Source organism: Saccopteryx leptura, chromosome 4 (assembly GCF_036850995.1).
Source record: "Saccopteryx leptura isolate mSacLep1 chromosome 4, mSacLep1_pri_phased_curated, whole genome shotgun sequence".
Classification (NCBI taxonomy): domain Eukaryota; kingdom Metazoa; phylum Chordata; class Mammalia; order Chiroptera; family Emballonuridae; genus Saccopteryx; species Saccopteryx leptura.
The window spans coordinates 189,167,462-189,180,389 of record NC_089506.1 but is presented as its reverse complement, the minus strand read 5'-3'; the positions used below and the strand labels follow the sequence as shown (position 1 = coordinate 189,180,389).

The following is a 12,928-nucleotide window of genomic DNA, read 5'->3' as shown; positions in this document are numbered from 1 at the left end:
GACAAGATAACCTGGACATGTTTTCTTTGAATATATGTACCCTGATTTATTGATGTCACCCCGTTAAAATTAATAAAAATTTATGTATTAAAAAAAAGAATTTAAAAGTTCCTAAATAAAGATGAATTTCTTTTTTAAAAAAAAAGAGGCTCTGATGGCTAAAGACAGTGAGTGAGACTTGAGCTCTATAGTAGGTGGTACTTTTATTATTTCTTTTTAGCTTAGGCATGTTGGCATAGAGACAGGATCCTCTTTTATAGGGCTAAGGGGTATCTTAAGAATCAACTTTCCTGCCCTGGCCAGATGGTCCAATTGGTTATATCATTATTCCAAAGCACAGAAGTTGAGGATTCAATCACCAGTGAGGGCACAGACAGGAACATATCAATGTTCCTGTCTCTCTTGCTCTCCATTCCTCTAAAATCACTCAATATATATATATATATATTTTAAAGAATCGGCCCTGGCCGGTTGGCTCAGTGGTAGAGCGTCAGCCTGGCATGGGTTCAATTTCTGGCCAGGGCACACAGGAGAAGCGCCCATCTGCTTCTCCACCCCTGCCCCTCTCCTTCCTCTCTGTCTCTCTCTTCCCCTCCCACAGCCAAGGCTCCATTGGAGCAAAGTTGGCCCAGGCGCTGAGGATGGCTCCATGGTCTCTGCTTCAGGCACTAGAATGGCTCTGGTTGCAGCAGAGTGACGCCTCATATGGGCAGAGCATCGCCCCCTGGTGGGCATGCCGGGTGGATCCTGGTCGGGCACATGCGGGAGTCTGTCTGACTGCCTCCCTGTTTCCAACTTCAGAAAAATACAAAAAAATAAAAAAATAAAAAAATAAATAATAAACTTTTCTTGAGATTGTAACTTGGTGTAGTCACTATGTGAAAAGTATGATTCCTCAAAATATTAAAAATAGAGCTCTCATATGACCTAGCAGTACCACTTCTGGATATTTAAGAAAACACAAACAGCCTGACCTGTGGTGGCAGAGTGGGTAAAGCGTCAACCTGGAATGCTCAAGTCACCAGTTCAAAACCCTGGGCTTAGCAGACCTGTGGTGGCGCAGTGGATAAAGTGTCGACCTGGAACACTGAGGTCACCGGTTCAAAACCCTGGGCTTGCCTGGTCAAGGAACATATGAGAATTGATGCTTCCTGCTCCTCTCCCTGTTCTCTCTCTCTCTCTCTCTCCTCTCTAAAATGAATAAATAAAATCTAAAAAAAAAAAAAAAAAGAAACAAAACCCTGGGCTTGCCTGGTCAAGGAACATACAGGAAGCAACTACTATGAGTTGATGCTTCCTACTTCTCCCCCCCACTCTCTCTCTCTAAAAATCAATACAAAAATTAAAAAAACCCACAAACAATAATTTGAAAAGATCTATATACTCCTATGTTCATTATGGAATTCTTTACAATAGCCAAGATATGGAAGTAACCTAGGTATCCATCAATAGATAAATGGATAAAGAATGTGATACACACACACACACACACACACAATGGAATATTACTCAGCCATAAAAGAATGAAACTTTGCCATCTGTGACAACATGGGTGGACACAGAGGGCATTATGCTAAGTGAAATAAATCAAAGACAAACACTGTATTTCATTTATATGTGTAATCTAAAAATCTAAACAAAATGAAAACAAAACAAAACAGAAACATACCCATTGGAGATCAAGACGATGTTGCAAAAGGGGTAGGGGTGGAGGCAGGGGGGAGAACCAACTTTCTTGAATCCCTCATTTGGAAGGTAGAAACTGAAGCTCTGAGAAATCAAAGGACTTAATCAAGGTCACAGTTTTTTTTTGGTGCAGCCCCAGAACTAGAAGCCAGGTCTTTTAAATCCTCACTGGACCTCTTCACTGGCTCAGGTGCCTGGGTCCCCCGGGAATGGGAGTAGAAGGAACTGGAAAGAAAAGAAGTATGAAGAAAGGGACATGTTCCCTATATTTCTCAGTTTAATTTTTCAAATTTATCTTATTCAACTTGGAAAATGAATACAAATTCTTGGGAATTTTTTTGTCAAGTGTGGAGGGAGTGGCAGGAAAAAGGAAGATGAGAGTAAGAGCCCAGGTATGAATATTACAGTGGTTGTCTCAAGTCCACATTCCTGCCCGAGGAGGGGGATGGAGGTTGAGCAAGGGCTCAGGTCCGGAGGAAGACCATAGTGAGGAGGCCTGGAGAGGGGAGAAAGAAAGAGCAAGGTCATAACGAGCAGCCCCGGAGCTCTGGAAGCCCTTTTTCCTTCCCCTATCCCTCTTTCTCTGGAGCCCAGATCCCCTCGCCATTACTGTGCTCACCCAAGATGTAGGCTGCCACCAACTTTTGTCCCAGGGAGACATGCAGGATCTGGGGCAGCTGGCTGCCGAGTTCATCTTGGAGCGGGAGCAGCAGGAAAGTCACCGAGACTATGCCCGTCAGCAAGAAGAGGAAGAAGGAACTGGTAGCCACTTGTTGGTGGGATTCTGGGAAACAAGGCTCATCAGAAGCTCTAGTACCAACTCCTCCGCAACTCAAGGTCCTCCAGAGAGGAGGCTGAAGACAGGTGCACCTACTTTTGAATGCCCTCAGGGGTACAATGCAAGTGTCCTCTCCTAACTTGGAGCCTCAGTCCTGACAGCCACAAAAGACCCTCTCTCCTCTGGTCCCTCAGCATTTTTTTTCTCTCTTAATTCTTCCTGATTAGTGGCTTCTGTGTACCTGTCTACCAGGCAGGGACCTCCATCTCCCAGGCCCAGCAAACAACTTGGTGTGGCATAATTACTCAGTACAGGTTTCTTATGGAACTGAACTGAGATGGCATATGATAGAAAGTATTGGAAGCTTTCTACCCAGCTAAGGAAGAACTTTTTCACCTAAGTAGAAACCAGAAACCAGGGAAACTGCAAAATCTGCTTATTCCCTAACCTAATATAAAATCTCAATTCCTAGGAATGTTTCCACCAAAAGACCTCTGGAACTCCAACTGAGTTCAACTCTCGGGTAATGCTAGGTCCTCCCTCCCTTACAGTACTCAAGAATTCCCATCTCCCAACTCACTCTCAGGGAGCTGTCTGGCCAGGGGTGGTGCTGTCCAGGAAGGAGGCCCTGGGTGGGGCGCTGGGTCAGGCTGCCCCCGAACTTCAAGGGAGTAGGCCGGGCCTCTCAGAACCGAGGTGATGTCCTTGCGTCCCACCACTCGGCCCTCAGCTCCTTCCTCAGACAGCTCAATGCGGAAGCGGTCCTGGACATCATAGTGATTGGCAATGGGGGCCACGTGGCGAATTACACTGGTCCCAATACAGGAGAAAGGCGTGTTGAGAGGAAGTGAGATAGACGCAGTGATCCCAGTGGATCCAGGGCCCACCCTCCCAGGAAACTTTACCATAGGGTTGCAGACAGAGGATGGGGGAAAAAGGTTGAAGAGGACAAGGTCTGAGATCTTCCAGTGGTAGTCAACCTGGTCCCTACCGCCCACTAGAGGGCGTTCCAGCTTTCATGGTGGGCGGTAGTGGAGCAACCAAAGTATAAATAAAAAGATTTAACTATAGTAACTTGTTTTATAAAGATGTATTCTGCCAAACTTAGCGAAAATCCACATAAAGTACTTGGAAAGTAATTATTATTATATGCTTTAACTTGCTGTAACTCTGCTTTATAAATTTTATAAAGTAAAGTTACTTCCTTACTTTATATATCACCATTACTGTGGAACTGATGGGCGGTTAGAAAATTTTACTAACAGAGATACAAAAGTGGGTGGTAGGTATAAAAAGGTTGACTACCCCTGCTAGACCATGGCTCAGTTATTCAGAAAAAGGTAGCAGCGACCTCTGGCTTCCCCATTCTCGCAACTCACATGTCAATGCAGGACTGAGGCTTCACATAGCCTTCTGCGTCAAACACCGTGTATTTGGCAGGCGCTGTGCACAGGACTGGAGGATAAACGCACAGAGACCGACTATTGCCTCAAAGTCCCTACATAAGCCTTTCCCATGAAAGGACCCTAGAATCCCCCTTGCCTTCTACCCCCCAGGACTGGACACGACTCTTTCAGTTTACCAAGGCTGGACATCTGACCATACTCATTTGACTCTTCCAGCCCACACAGGCCCCCAAAGTCCTGCCGCCAGTCCCCAGACCCCTAGCATTGAGGCGCCCATCCCTTCACCTCGGAAGCGAAGCGCAGCTCCCGTGGGGTTATAGAGGGTCAGCAGCTGCCTGAGTCCACTCCGTTGGTCCGCCCTGAATACTAGATCCGGGGGAAATACGAGAACCGGGACAACATGTCCCGAGGGAGGAGCAGCGTCCCGGGACCCCCGCTCAGGAGCCCCCGGACCCACCAGCTCCTGGTCCTGGGGCGCCCCGCGGCGCATGCAGGCTCTGGGCGGTGGGACATCCGAGGGCTGAGCTCGGGGAACAGAACCTGAAGTCTAGAGCTTAGGGACAAGAGGGGCGAAAGGGAACAGATGAGATCGCGGGGCCGGCCTGTACTGATGTAGCCACCTCCCCGTAACTTCACTAGATAAGGCTCGCGCAGACCAAGACTAGACCTCCGAAACCCTCCCCCTTTCCAGCAATGCCCAGGCCCTTTAGGCCCCGCCCCCAACCCCCCACCTCGATGGTCACGCCCACTCGGTAAACCCGGCCCCTGGGGGTTCCCAACTCCAGCCTGGTCTCTAGGCCAGGCTCAACATCTCCAGAAACCCCGCCCCTACCGGGAGTATGGGTTCCGCCCCCTTTCTTGAGCCAGACTCCTCCTGTCGCGGCGGTCTCCTCCAGGGCTGCCCTTTCCGCCGCCTGCTCCGCAGAGACCTATATCTGTGCCTCGGATCTCTCCCTGAACTCCAACCCGCGCTTCTTTGGGCTTCTGCCTCCGATCAGCCGCTCTTGCTACTGTTCTTACCTTCTGGCCACAGCACCTGCCAATCAATTTGTGACCAGACAGAGGCTGCCTTCTGCACGAGACCATTCCCGGCACTTCCGCCATACGGCTTCTGTCATTGGCCAGGGCGGCCTCGTTTCCGCCATAAGTATACGCCGATTAGTGCGCTTAAAGAGAGAATTGACTAGATCGTAGCAAAAAACTTGACGGATGTCTCTGTCTGCAACCGTAGTCCTGGAGTTACTCTGGGAGACCCGGGCGAGATTGGGAACGGGCTTTGTTAATTCCTCAGCACCTGAGACCCACCAGATCGCTAGAATCCCATCCCACAAAGGAGTCGTCTTTCTCCACTTCAATTCCAAGCTCTCCTAGAAGCATCTGCAGCAACCAAAGCCATTTCCTACAGTACTAGCTCCCTGTTGGACTCGGTTCTCAGCCCAGAGTTCCTCTCCTGACTCTCTGCTTCCTGCATGGGACTCGGAAATCATTCACATTTGCACAGGGAATTAAGACTTACCAACCCTGGTCCTGGCTGGTTTGCTCAGTGGTAGAGCCCCCCACCCCCGGCGTGTGGATGTCCAAGGTTTGATTCTGAGTTAGGGCACACAGGAGAAGCGCCCATCTGCTTCTTTACCTCTCCACCTCTCGCTCTCTCTCTCTTTCCCCCACCCCCACCCCTCCTGCAGCCCTGGCTCCATTAGAGCGAGTTGGCCTGGGTACTGAGGATAGCTTCATGGCCTCTGCCTCAGGAGCTAAGCAGCACTCAGTTGCTGAGCTGTTGCAGGAAAAGACACCCAAATGGAGGATAATAGACGCCCAGACAATAGGGGAAGAATTTATTAGTAGCCAGCAGAGCACGTGAAGCTAGTAGCACCAAAGCACAAGCTCTCTGAAGTTAGATTTCTTACATCTTATATACCTTTTACAGTGTCCATGCAAGAGGCCGGTGATTACTTTGTCTGAGGTCCTACATGCACATCATGACTCAAGGTGGGGCAGGAGAGTTTCGGTGGAGCAGCAAGAGGGGAGGGGTTTCTAGACCCCTGGTCCTATCTATTTACAGATCCTGTTTTTCTTGTGAGTATTGCAGGAGTCTTCAGGAAATCAGTTAGAGATCTATAGGATGTGGATAATCTTTAACTGGCTGAGCCAGTCATTCCTGCAGGCCTCTTCTGCATTCTTCTGGGTTTTCCCCTCTCATTCTCTGCTTTGAGACTAGAAATTTCTTCTTTTATGCTGGAGTCTCACATTCTTTGTTTAACTCCTGTGGGATTTCCTGATAGTGGTGGGTAAAGTATACATGGGCCATATTTTGTTGCTGTACAGTGATCTCTATCATGCTCTTTATACTGTTCATTAGTAGTGGCAACAGACACGGTCCAATCAGGCAAATTCTGGGAGCAGTAAGACTGCTCCTATTAGGGTTTTAAATCCACCAAAGGCTGAGAACCATCCCCCCCCCAAAGGCTATTGGGGTCCCATCCATGCCAGACTTGCACAGGCACATGTGCCAGTCTTGTCATCTTTTTGACAAGGTCCTCAACTGCCTGGCCCTGGTCATCTATCTGCAGGCAACAATTGATGAGATTGAATTTCCCACATATTCCTCCTTCTGCTGCTAATAGATAGTCTAGCGCCAACCTGTTTTGGTAGATGCCATTTCTCATCTGAGTCTATTGATGTGCAAGGAGGGTTAGGCCTCTCCCAATCTCATTGGTAATAATTTCTAAGACTGCCTGCAGTCAGATAATCCAGTTCAACATGTAAGTGGGGGTATGGTATCCCCAAGATCCATCCTCTGCCCAAGTAGCAGGTCCATAGTATTGGGTTATTTGTTTTCGGGGCCACTCATCATCTTTCCAGTCTCCTATTTGGAGTTCTCTTTTTACCCATTGTAGGGGCTGTGGGGCCAGGTAGCCAAGCAGTTCCCTGTTTTCAGAGGCAAGAGGAAGAAAGATGGCTTTATTATACCTATTATACAGCTCCCTTCCCAATTCCTGGGAAGGCAGATATAGGCCCTGTTTCTGCAAATCCAGTAAAGGCCACATGGTACTATCTAGTCTCGGGCCTTGCCAGGGTCCTGCCAGGCTCCAGCTAACTCTGGGAACTGGCCAACAGATTTTTCTCTGTCTGATTTCCCCACCAGATGCTTTATTTGGAGGTGGCATTATAATACCATTGGCCAAGGCAAGTTAAATCCCCAACTGATTCAATGAACTTTCCTCCACCTCTGGCCAAGCAGTATTGTCCTATAGTAGTATGTTTTAAAACCCACTGGCTGTCATCAGAGGTGGGGGGGCCACTATATTTGGCATAGCTCTGGTGGGCTAATTCTTTGGCTTCCCATGGCCATCTATCCCCCGTTAGAGTTTCCCCACGTACATAGCAGGAGATGACATTCAGGGAATGAGCTATTTCTTCAGCCATCTTGAGGAATAAGTTCTTACTTGGTGGTGGGGCAGTAGGGGTTCAGTTGCTTCCTCATTCCTCATAAAAGGACTTACATACTTGGAAGGCTTGAGCGAGGTGGTCCAGTACCTGACCTCTGATAAGGATTGGAACAATGGGATCTAGCCCCTTCCCATCAATGCCAAGTGTTATCACTTCTCCAGCCTTTCAACAGGGGTTTAAGGGATGGATTATGATTAGCTTTAAGGGATTGCACCCATGGGTGCAGTTTGAGAGAGCCTCCACTTTCTTAAAATATACTTATTTCCTTTTAGAGGTGTCCTTTTCCCAAGTAGCCAATTGGACACATGACCAATATTCACAGGTTATTCCACATGGGTAGCTATGAGCACATATATACTTTTCATTTACCCTGTAGCTTCTCTTCCAGTCAAGGGACCACACCCCTTTCTGCATGACTCATAGTGGCACATGCATCAAACCTTAAGATGACTTGTTCTGGGTTTCCTTCTACCCTAGTTTGTGCCATGGTTGGCCCATCATTCCACCCCCAAACTCCTCCTCCCCTTGCTGCTTTTACCTCAAACACTACTTCAGTAGGAGGGTCTATAGGGTTATAACAGATATAAGGTTTGTCATTTCCTGGGTCACATACAGAATATTGAGTCTGATTATAGGTACAGGTCCCTTTCTGAGTTCCCTGGCATTTATAGAAGCTATAGAAAAGCAAGATGGTAGAGACTTTTTGACCTCTCTTGGTGATATGGATACATGGTTCACAGTCCTCTGCCCTAGTTCCTCTCCCTCCCCAGAGTCCAGTTATAAGAAGCCCCACAGCGAGGTTCCTCAGGCTTTGGGCATATGTGGACCAGCCAGCTTCCGGTTTATGGCTGGAGCAGGGCACGTTGTCTTTCTCAGGGACAACTTACAGGGGTTGGTGGGATCCGTCTGCATCGTCTACAGGAGGTCTTTGTGGGAGTTGCCGGCTTCAGTCGACTGTGGTGAACCCAGGCAGGTATTCCCTCTAACTTTGGCAGCCATTGGAGTGGTCAGGATCACAGTGTAGAGTCCTCTCCACTTGGAATGGAGGGGAGCTGGATTCCAATCTTTGACCTACACCAGGTTACCTGGGGAAAAAGGATGAATGGGAGCAAACAGACTGATTGGAGCCCTATCCAACACCCACTTGGATATGGTGCAGGCTACCTTACCTAAAGCCTCTAGTTGTCTGTGTAGTCTGTGTAGTTCTATTTCTCCTAGTTTTGGGGGAGGGGCATCCCTGGCAAACTGTATAATATTGGGGGAGGCTTATTGTATAGTATCTCATAGGGTGAGTACCCAGAGTTCTTGGATGGGGTACACCGAATTTTGAACAGAATTAAAGGTAAAGCTTGCACCCATTATTTAAGATTTGTCTCCTGACATAACTTGCTAAGCCCTAACTTTAGAGTCCTATTCATGCATTCCACCTTCCCCGAACTCTGTGGTCTGTATGCTACTTGAAGTTTCCAGGTGATGCCTAAGGCTTGTGCCGTTTCTTGTACTACCTTGGCCACAAAAGCAGGGCCATTGTCAGAGCCTATCCGAAGTGGCAGTTCAAATCTTGGAATGACTTCTCTGAGCAGTGCCTTGGTTACTTCTCTGGCCTTTTCAGTCCAGGAGGGGCAGGCTTCTACCCATCCCGAGTAGGTACACATTAGCACTAACAGTACCGGCAGCCGTGGCTTCAGGGCATTTTGGTGAAGTCCACTTGTGCATCCACAAAGGGGCCTGCCCCGTAAGACTGGATACCTGGAGGCATCGAGGGTCCTTGTTTGACACTCCTGGAGGCAGGTTGGGCAGCGCAAGCTGACTCCTTTGGCTAAAGTTGCTAGGAGAGGAATGTAAAAATACTTTCCTAAAAGTTTTTCTGTTTTTTTCTTTCTTTCTTTTTTTTTTAATGTGCCTTGACCACGGGCCTTCAGCAGACCAAGTAACCCCTTGCTTGAGCCAGCGACATTGGGCTCAAGCTGGTGAGCTTTTTGCTCAAACCAGATGAGCCCTCGCTCAAGCTGGCGACCTCGGGGTCTCGAACCTGGGTCTTCCGCATCCCAGTCCGATGCTCTATCCACTGCGCCACCGCCTGGTCAGGCCTGTTTTTTTCTTGTCCCATATGGTGGCAGTGTGTGAAGCCCAGACTATTGCCGGTCCCAACAGGTGGGGGATGACAACCCTACCATCTGGCAGTTGCATCCAGCTGTCCCTTAATTCTTTTGCCCCTTCCTTTTCCATCCACCTTTTCTCTCCCTCAGAATATTTGGGTGTAAGATCTGGAGCCACAGGACGAGAGGGGTTATAGTAGCTTGTGGTAGGGTAGAGTAGAAGTCCTCTTTGCCTATGTGTCTGCTCTGGCATTCCCCTGGGCTTCTACCGTTCCTCTTCTGGTGTCCTCGGCAGTGGATTACTGCTATTTGTTTTGACTTCCAGACTGCTTCCAGCAGCTGGGGAATTTCTCCTGGATATTTGAGGTTCTTGCCCCTGGCTGTCAGGAGCCCTCTTTCCTTATATACGGCCCCATAGACTTGCAGAGTAAGAGAGACAAAGTGGGAATCAGTAAAAATGTTTGTTCTTTTTCCTTCACTGAGCTCTAGGGACCAAGTTAGGGCAATCAGTTCTGCACTTTGAACAGAAGTGCCTTGGGGTAGAGGCCGAGCCTCTACCGTCTCTGTTAGAGTCACTACTGCACACCCCTCATTGAGTTGACAGAGCTGCTTCCACCTACATAGAGCTCCCAATCTGGGTCTCTTATGGGTTGGTCTAACAGGTCTGGCTGGCTGGAGGCTGGAATATGCAGAGTCAAACACTTCTAAGCAATTTTGTTGCTGCTTTCTCTCCTTCACTGGGAGCAGCATCATTAGATTTAAAGTGGTACACACCTCTATTGCCAGCCTTGGGTTTTCACAGAGTAAACTCTGGTATTGGATGAAACAGGTATTTGTGAGCCGATGATGCCCTTTTGCATTCTTCAGAGTTACTACTGCATGAAATACCTGCACCTTCAAGTTTTGTCCCAAATTCAATTTGTCTGCCTCTTATACCAACATTGCTATGACTGCTAAGGCTCTCAGGCACTGTGGGCAGCCCTTAGCGGCTCTGTCTAATTGTTTAGTGAGGTAAGCGATAGGCCATGACCCCAAGTCCTGAGTTAATACACCTACTGCTGTCTTGCTCCTCTCCGAGATGTACAGCACAAACAGGTTTTCTAGGTTAGGAAGACCTAGGGCTGGGGCAACTTGTAATTCCGTTTTCAGTCTGAACAGCACAGTCCTGTTCCGGCCCCCCGTCCATGGGCTCTTTCTCTCCCCCCTTTGTGACTTCATAGAGGGGTTTGGCCAGTACTGCAATGTTGGGAATCCACAAATGGCAGAATCCCACTCCACCCAGGAACTCTAACTTGTCTCCTCGTGGTGGGGAATCTAAATAACCTGTTTGCATTCCACTCCTAGGCTCCTCTCCCCCTGCTGGAGAATGAATCCCAAGTATTTTTCTTGCCTTTGGCAGATCTGGGCCTCCTTCTTCCAGACTTTGTATCCATTCTTCTCTAGAGGGTGTACTTGAGCACAGCCTTGGAGAGTCTTGTGACCCAGCAACAGGTCATCCACATACATCCAATGTCCTGTGCAGGAAACCACTGGGGGTCATGAGCAAGGGCCTCCCCAAAGATGGTAGGGGAGTTCTTGAACCCTTACAGGAGCCTAGTCTCTGTATACTGCACCTGTGCCCCTGTAGCCAGGTCCTCCCATTGGAAGGGAAACAGCTTCCGGCTTTCAGGAGTGAGTCTTGTACCAAAGAAAGTACAGTCCAATTCCTTTCATTCTTTTTTTTTTTTTGGTATTTTTCTGAAGCTGGAAACGGGGAGAGACAGACAGACTCCCGCATGCGCCCGATCGGGATCCACCCAGCACGCCCACCAGGGGCGATGCTCTGCCCCTCCGGGGCTTCGCTCTGCAGCGACCAGAGCCACTCTAGCGCCTGGGGCAGAGGCCAGGGAGCCATCCCCAGCGCCCGGGCCACCTTTGCTCCAATGGAGCCTTGGCTGCGGGAGGGGAAGAGAGAAACAGAGAGGAAGGAGGGGGGGTGGGTGGAGAAGCAAATGGGCGCTTCTCCTATGTGCCCTGGCCGGGAATCGAACCCGGGTCCCCCGCATGCCAGGCCGACGCTCTACTGCTGAGCCAACCCGCCAGGGCCTCCTTTAATTCTTTTGCTCCTTCTTTTTCCATCCACCTTTTCTCTCCCTCAGAATATTTGGGTGTAAGATCTGGAGCAACAGGACAAGAGGGGTTATAGTAGCTTGTGGGAGGGTAGAGTAGAAGTCCTCTTTGCCTATGTGTCTGCTCTTGCATTCCCCTGGGCTTCTACCGTTCCTCCCTTCTGGTGTCCTCAGTGGATTACTGCTATTTGTTTTGACTTCCAGACTGCTTCCAGCAGCTGGGGAATTTCTCCTGGATATTTGAGGTTCTTGCCCCTGGCTGTCAGGAGCCCTCTTTCCTTATATACGGCCCCATAGACTTGCAGAGTAAGAGAGACAAAGTGGGAATCAGTAAAAATGTTTGTTCTTTTTCCTTCACTGAGCTCTAGGGACCAAGTTAGGGCAATCAGTTCTAAACATTGAGCAGATGTGCCTTGGGGTACAATTCTAAGCAAGTAAACCAGGAGACTTGGACAGGGAGGAGGCTTAGGAGAGCGTAGGGGTTTGGTACTACTGGGTGCAAAGTCACTACTTCCTCATTTACTATTCTCAAGTCCTGTACTGGCTGATAATCATTGGTTCCCGGTTTTCTGATGGGGAGGAAAGGAGTATTCCAGGGTGACTGGTACTGGATAATAATGCCGTGCTCCTTGAGCCTCTGTAAATGCACCTGGATTCCTTCCAAGGCTTCTCTAGGAATTGGGTATTGTTTCTGGCTAACATGCAGTACCCCAGGCTTTAACTCTATCCATACTGGCACTTGATTTATTGCCAGCCCAGGAGGATTGTCCTCAGCCCATACTCCGGGCCATTTCTGGGGTAGCCTCTGACTGGGCGGCTTCCCAAGCTCAGTAGCAAAAATCCTCCATTTCTCCTCTCTGGGGATGATTAGAGTTAGTAGAACAAGCCTCAGCTTTGGCACCTGCAAGTCTAGCCAGCCATTGTCAGCAAAAGATATAGTAGCCCTTCGTTTGCTTAGCAGATTGTGCCCTAACAAGGGCACTGGACAGTCAGGCATGTACAAAAACTGATGCATCACCTCATGACCTCCTATAGTACATTTACAGGGCAGACAGAATGCCTGTCCTGCCTGTTTTCCTGTGGCTCCGACAATGTCCACCCTATGGGTGGAGAGCGGCACTACTGGCCGGGTCACTACTGAGTGTTCAGCCCCTGTATCAATCAGGAAGTCCATCTGTTGGCTCCCTACCATCCACAGGTTCACTGGGGGCCCCTGAGTCTGGTCACCCTAAGTCCAAGAGGGATTCCCCAGCTACACTGAACAGTGCGTCTTCCCCTTTGGAGGCGGCTGGCAAGCACGCCTCCCTTTTGTTGCAGATGGGACATTCCTTTTTCCAATGACCAGTTCCCTGGCAGATGGATGGCACACTGATCACACCACAAGGGGGTCCAGCCTGACTG

General features: G+C 49.1%; 1 protein-coding gene across 2 annotated transcripts; it reads right to left on the bottom strand.

Annotated features, from left to right (window-relative positions):
* Positions 1-1,962: 1,962 nt before the first annotated feature.
* MOSPD3 (motile sperm domain containing 3) lies at positions 1,963-4,974 on the bottom strand. 2 transcript variants are annotated; one of them, XM_066382279.1, is made up of 6 exons: positions 4,891-4,974; positions 4,156-4,423; positions 3,844-3,919; positions 3,045-3,274; positions 2,306-2,470; positions 1,963-2,182 (listed from the first exon to the last, which is right to left on the bottom strand). In XM_066382279.1, exons 2-6 carry the CDS (start codon positions 4,358-4,360, stop codon positions 2,151-2,153), a joined length of 708 nt encoding a protein of 235 aa, XP_066238376.1. In that variant the 5' UTR covers positions 4,361-4,423; positions 4,891-4,974; the 3' UTR covers positions 1,963-2,150. The 2 variants fall into 2 exon arrangements, with proteins under 2 accessions (XP_066238376.1, XP_066238375.1); XM_066382278.1 differs by lacking the exon at positions 4,891-4,974 and adding an exon at positions 4,703-4,884.
* Positions 4,975-12,928: the final 7,954 nt, after the last annotated feature.

Bases quoted from the DNA above. Each gene is read 5' to 3' on its own strand.
- MOSPD3 (XM_066382279.1), bottom strand. From the start codon at position 4,360: ATGCGCCGCGGGGCGCCCCAGGACCAGGAGCTGGTGGGTCCGGGGGCT. The intron at 3,920-4,155 runs GTGAAGGGATGG...TTTATCCTCCAG, and splicing joins AGCTGCGCTTCGCTTCCGAG to TCCTGTGCACAGCGCCTGCC. The intron at 2,183-2,305 runs GTGAGCACAGTA...TCCCCTCTCCAG, and splicing joins GGTGGCAGCCTACATCTTGG to GCCTCCTCACTATGGTCTTC.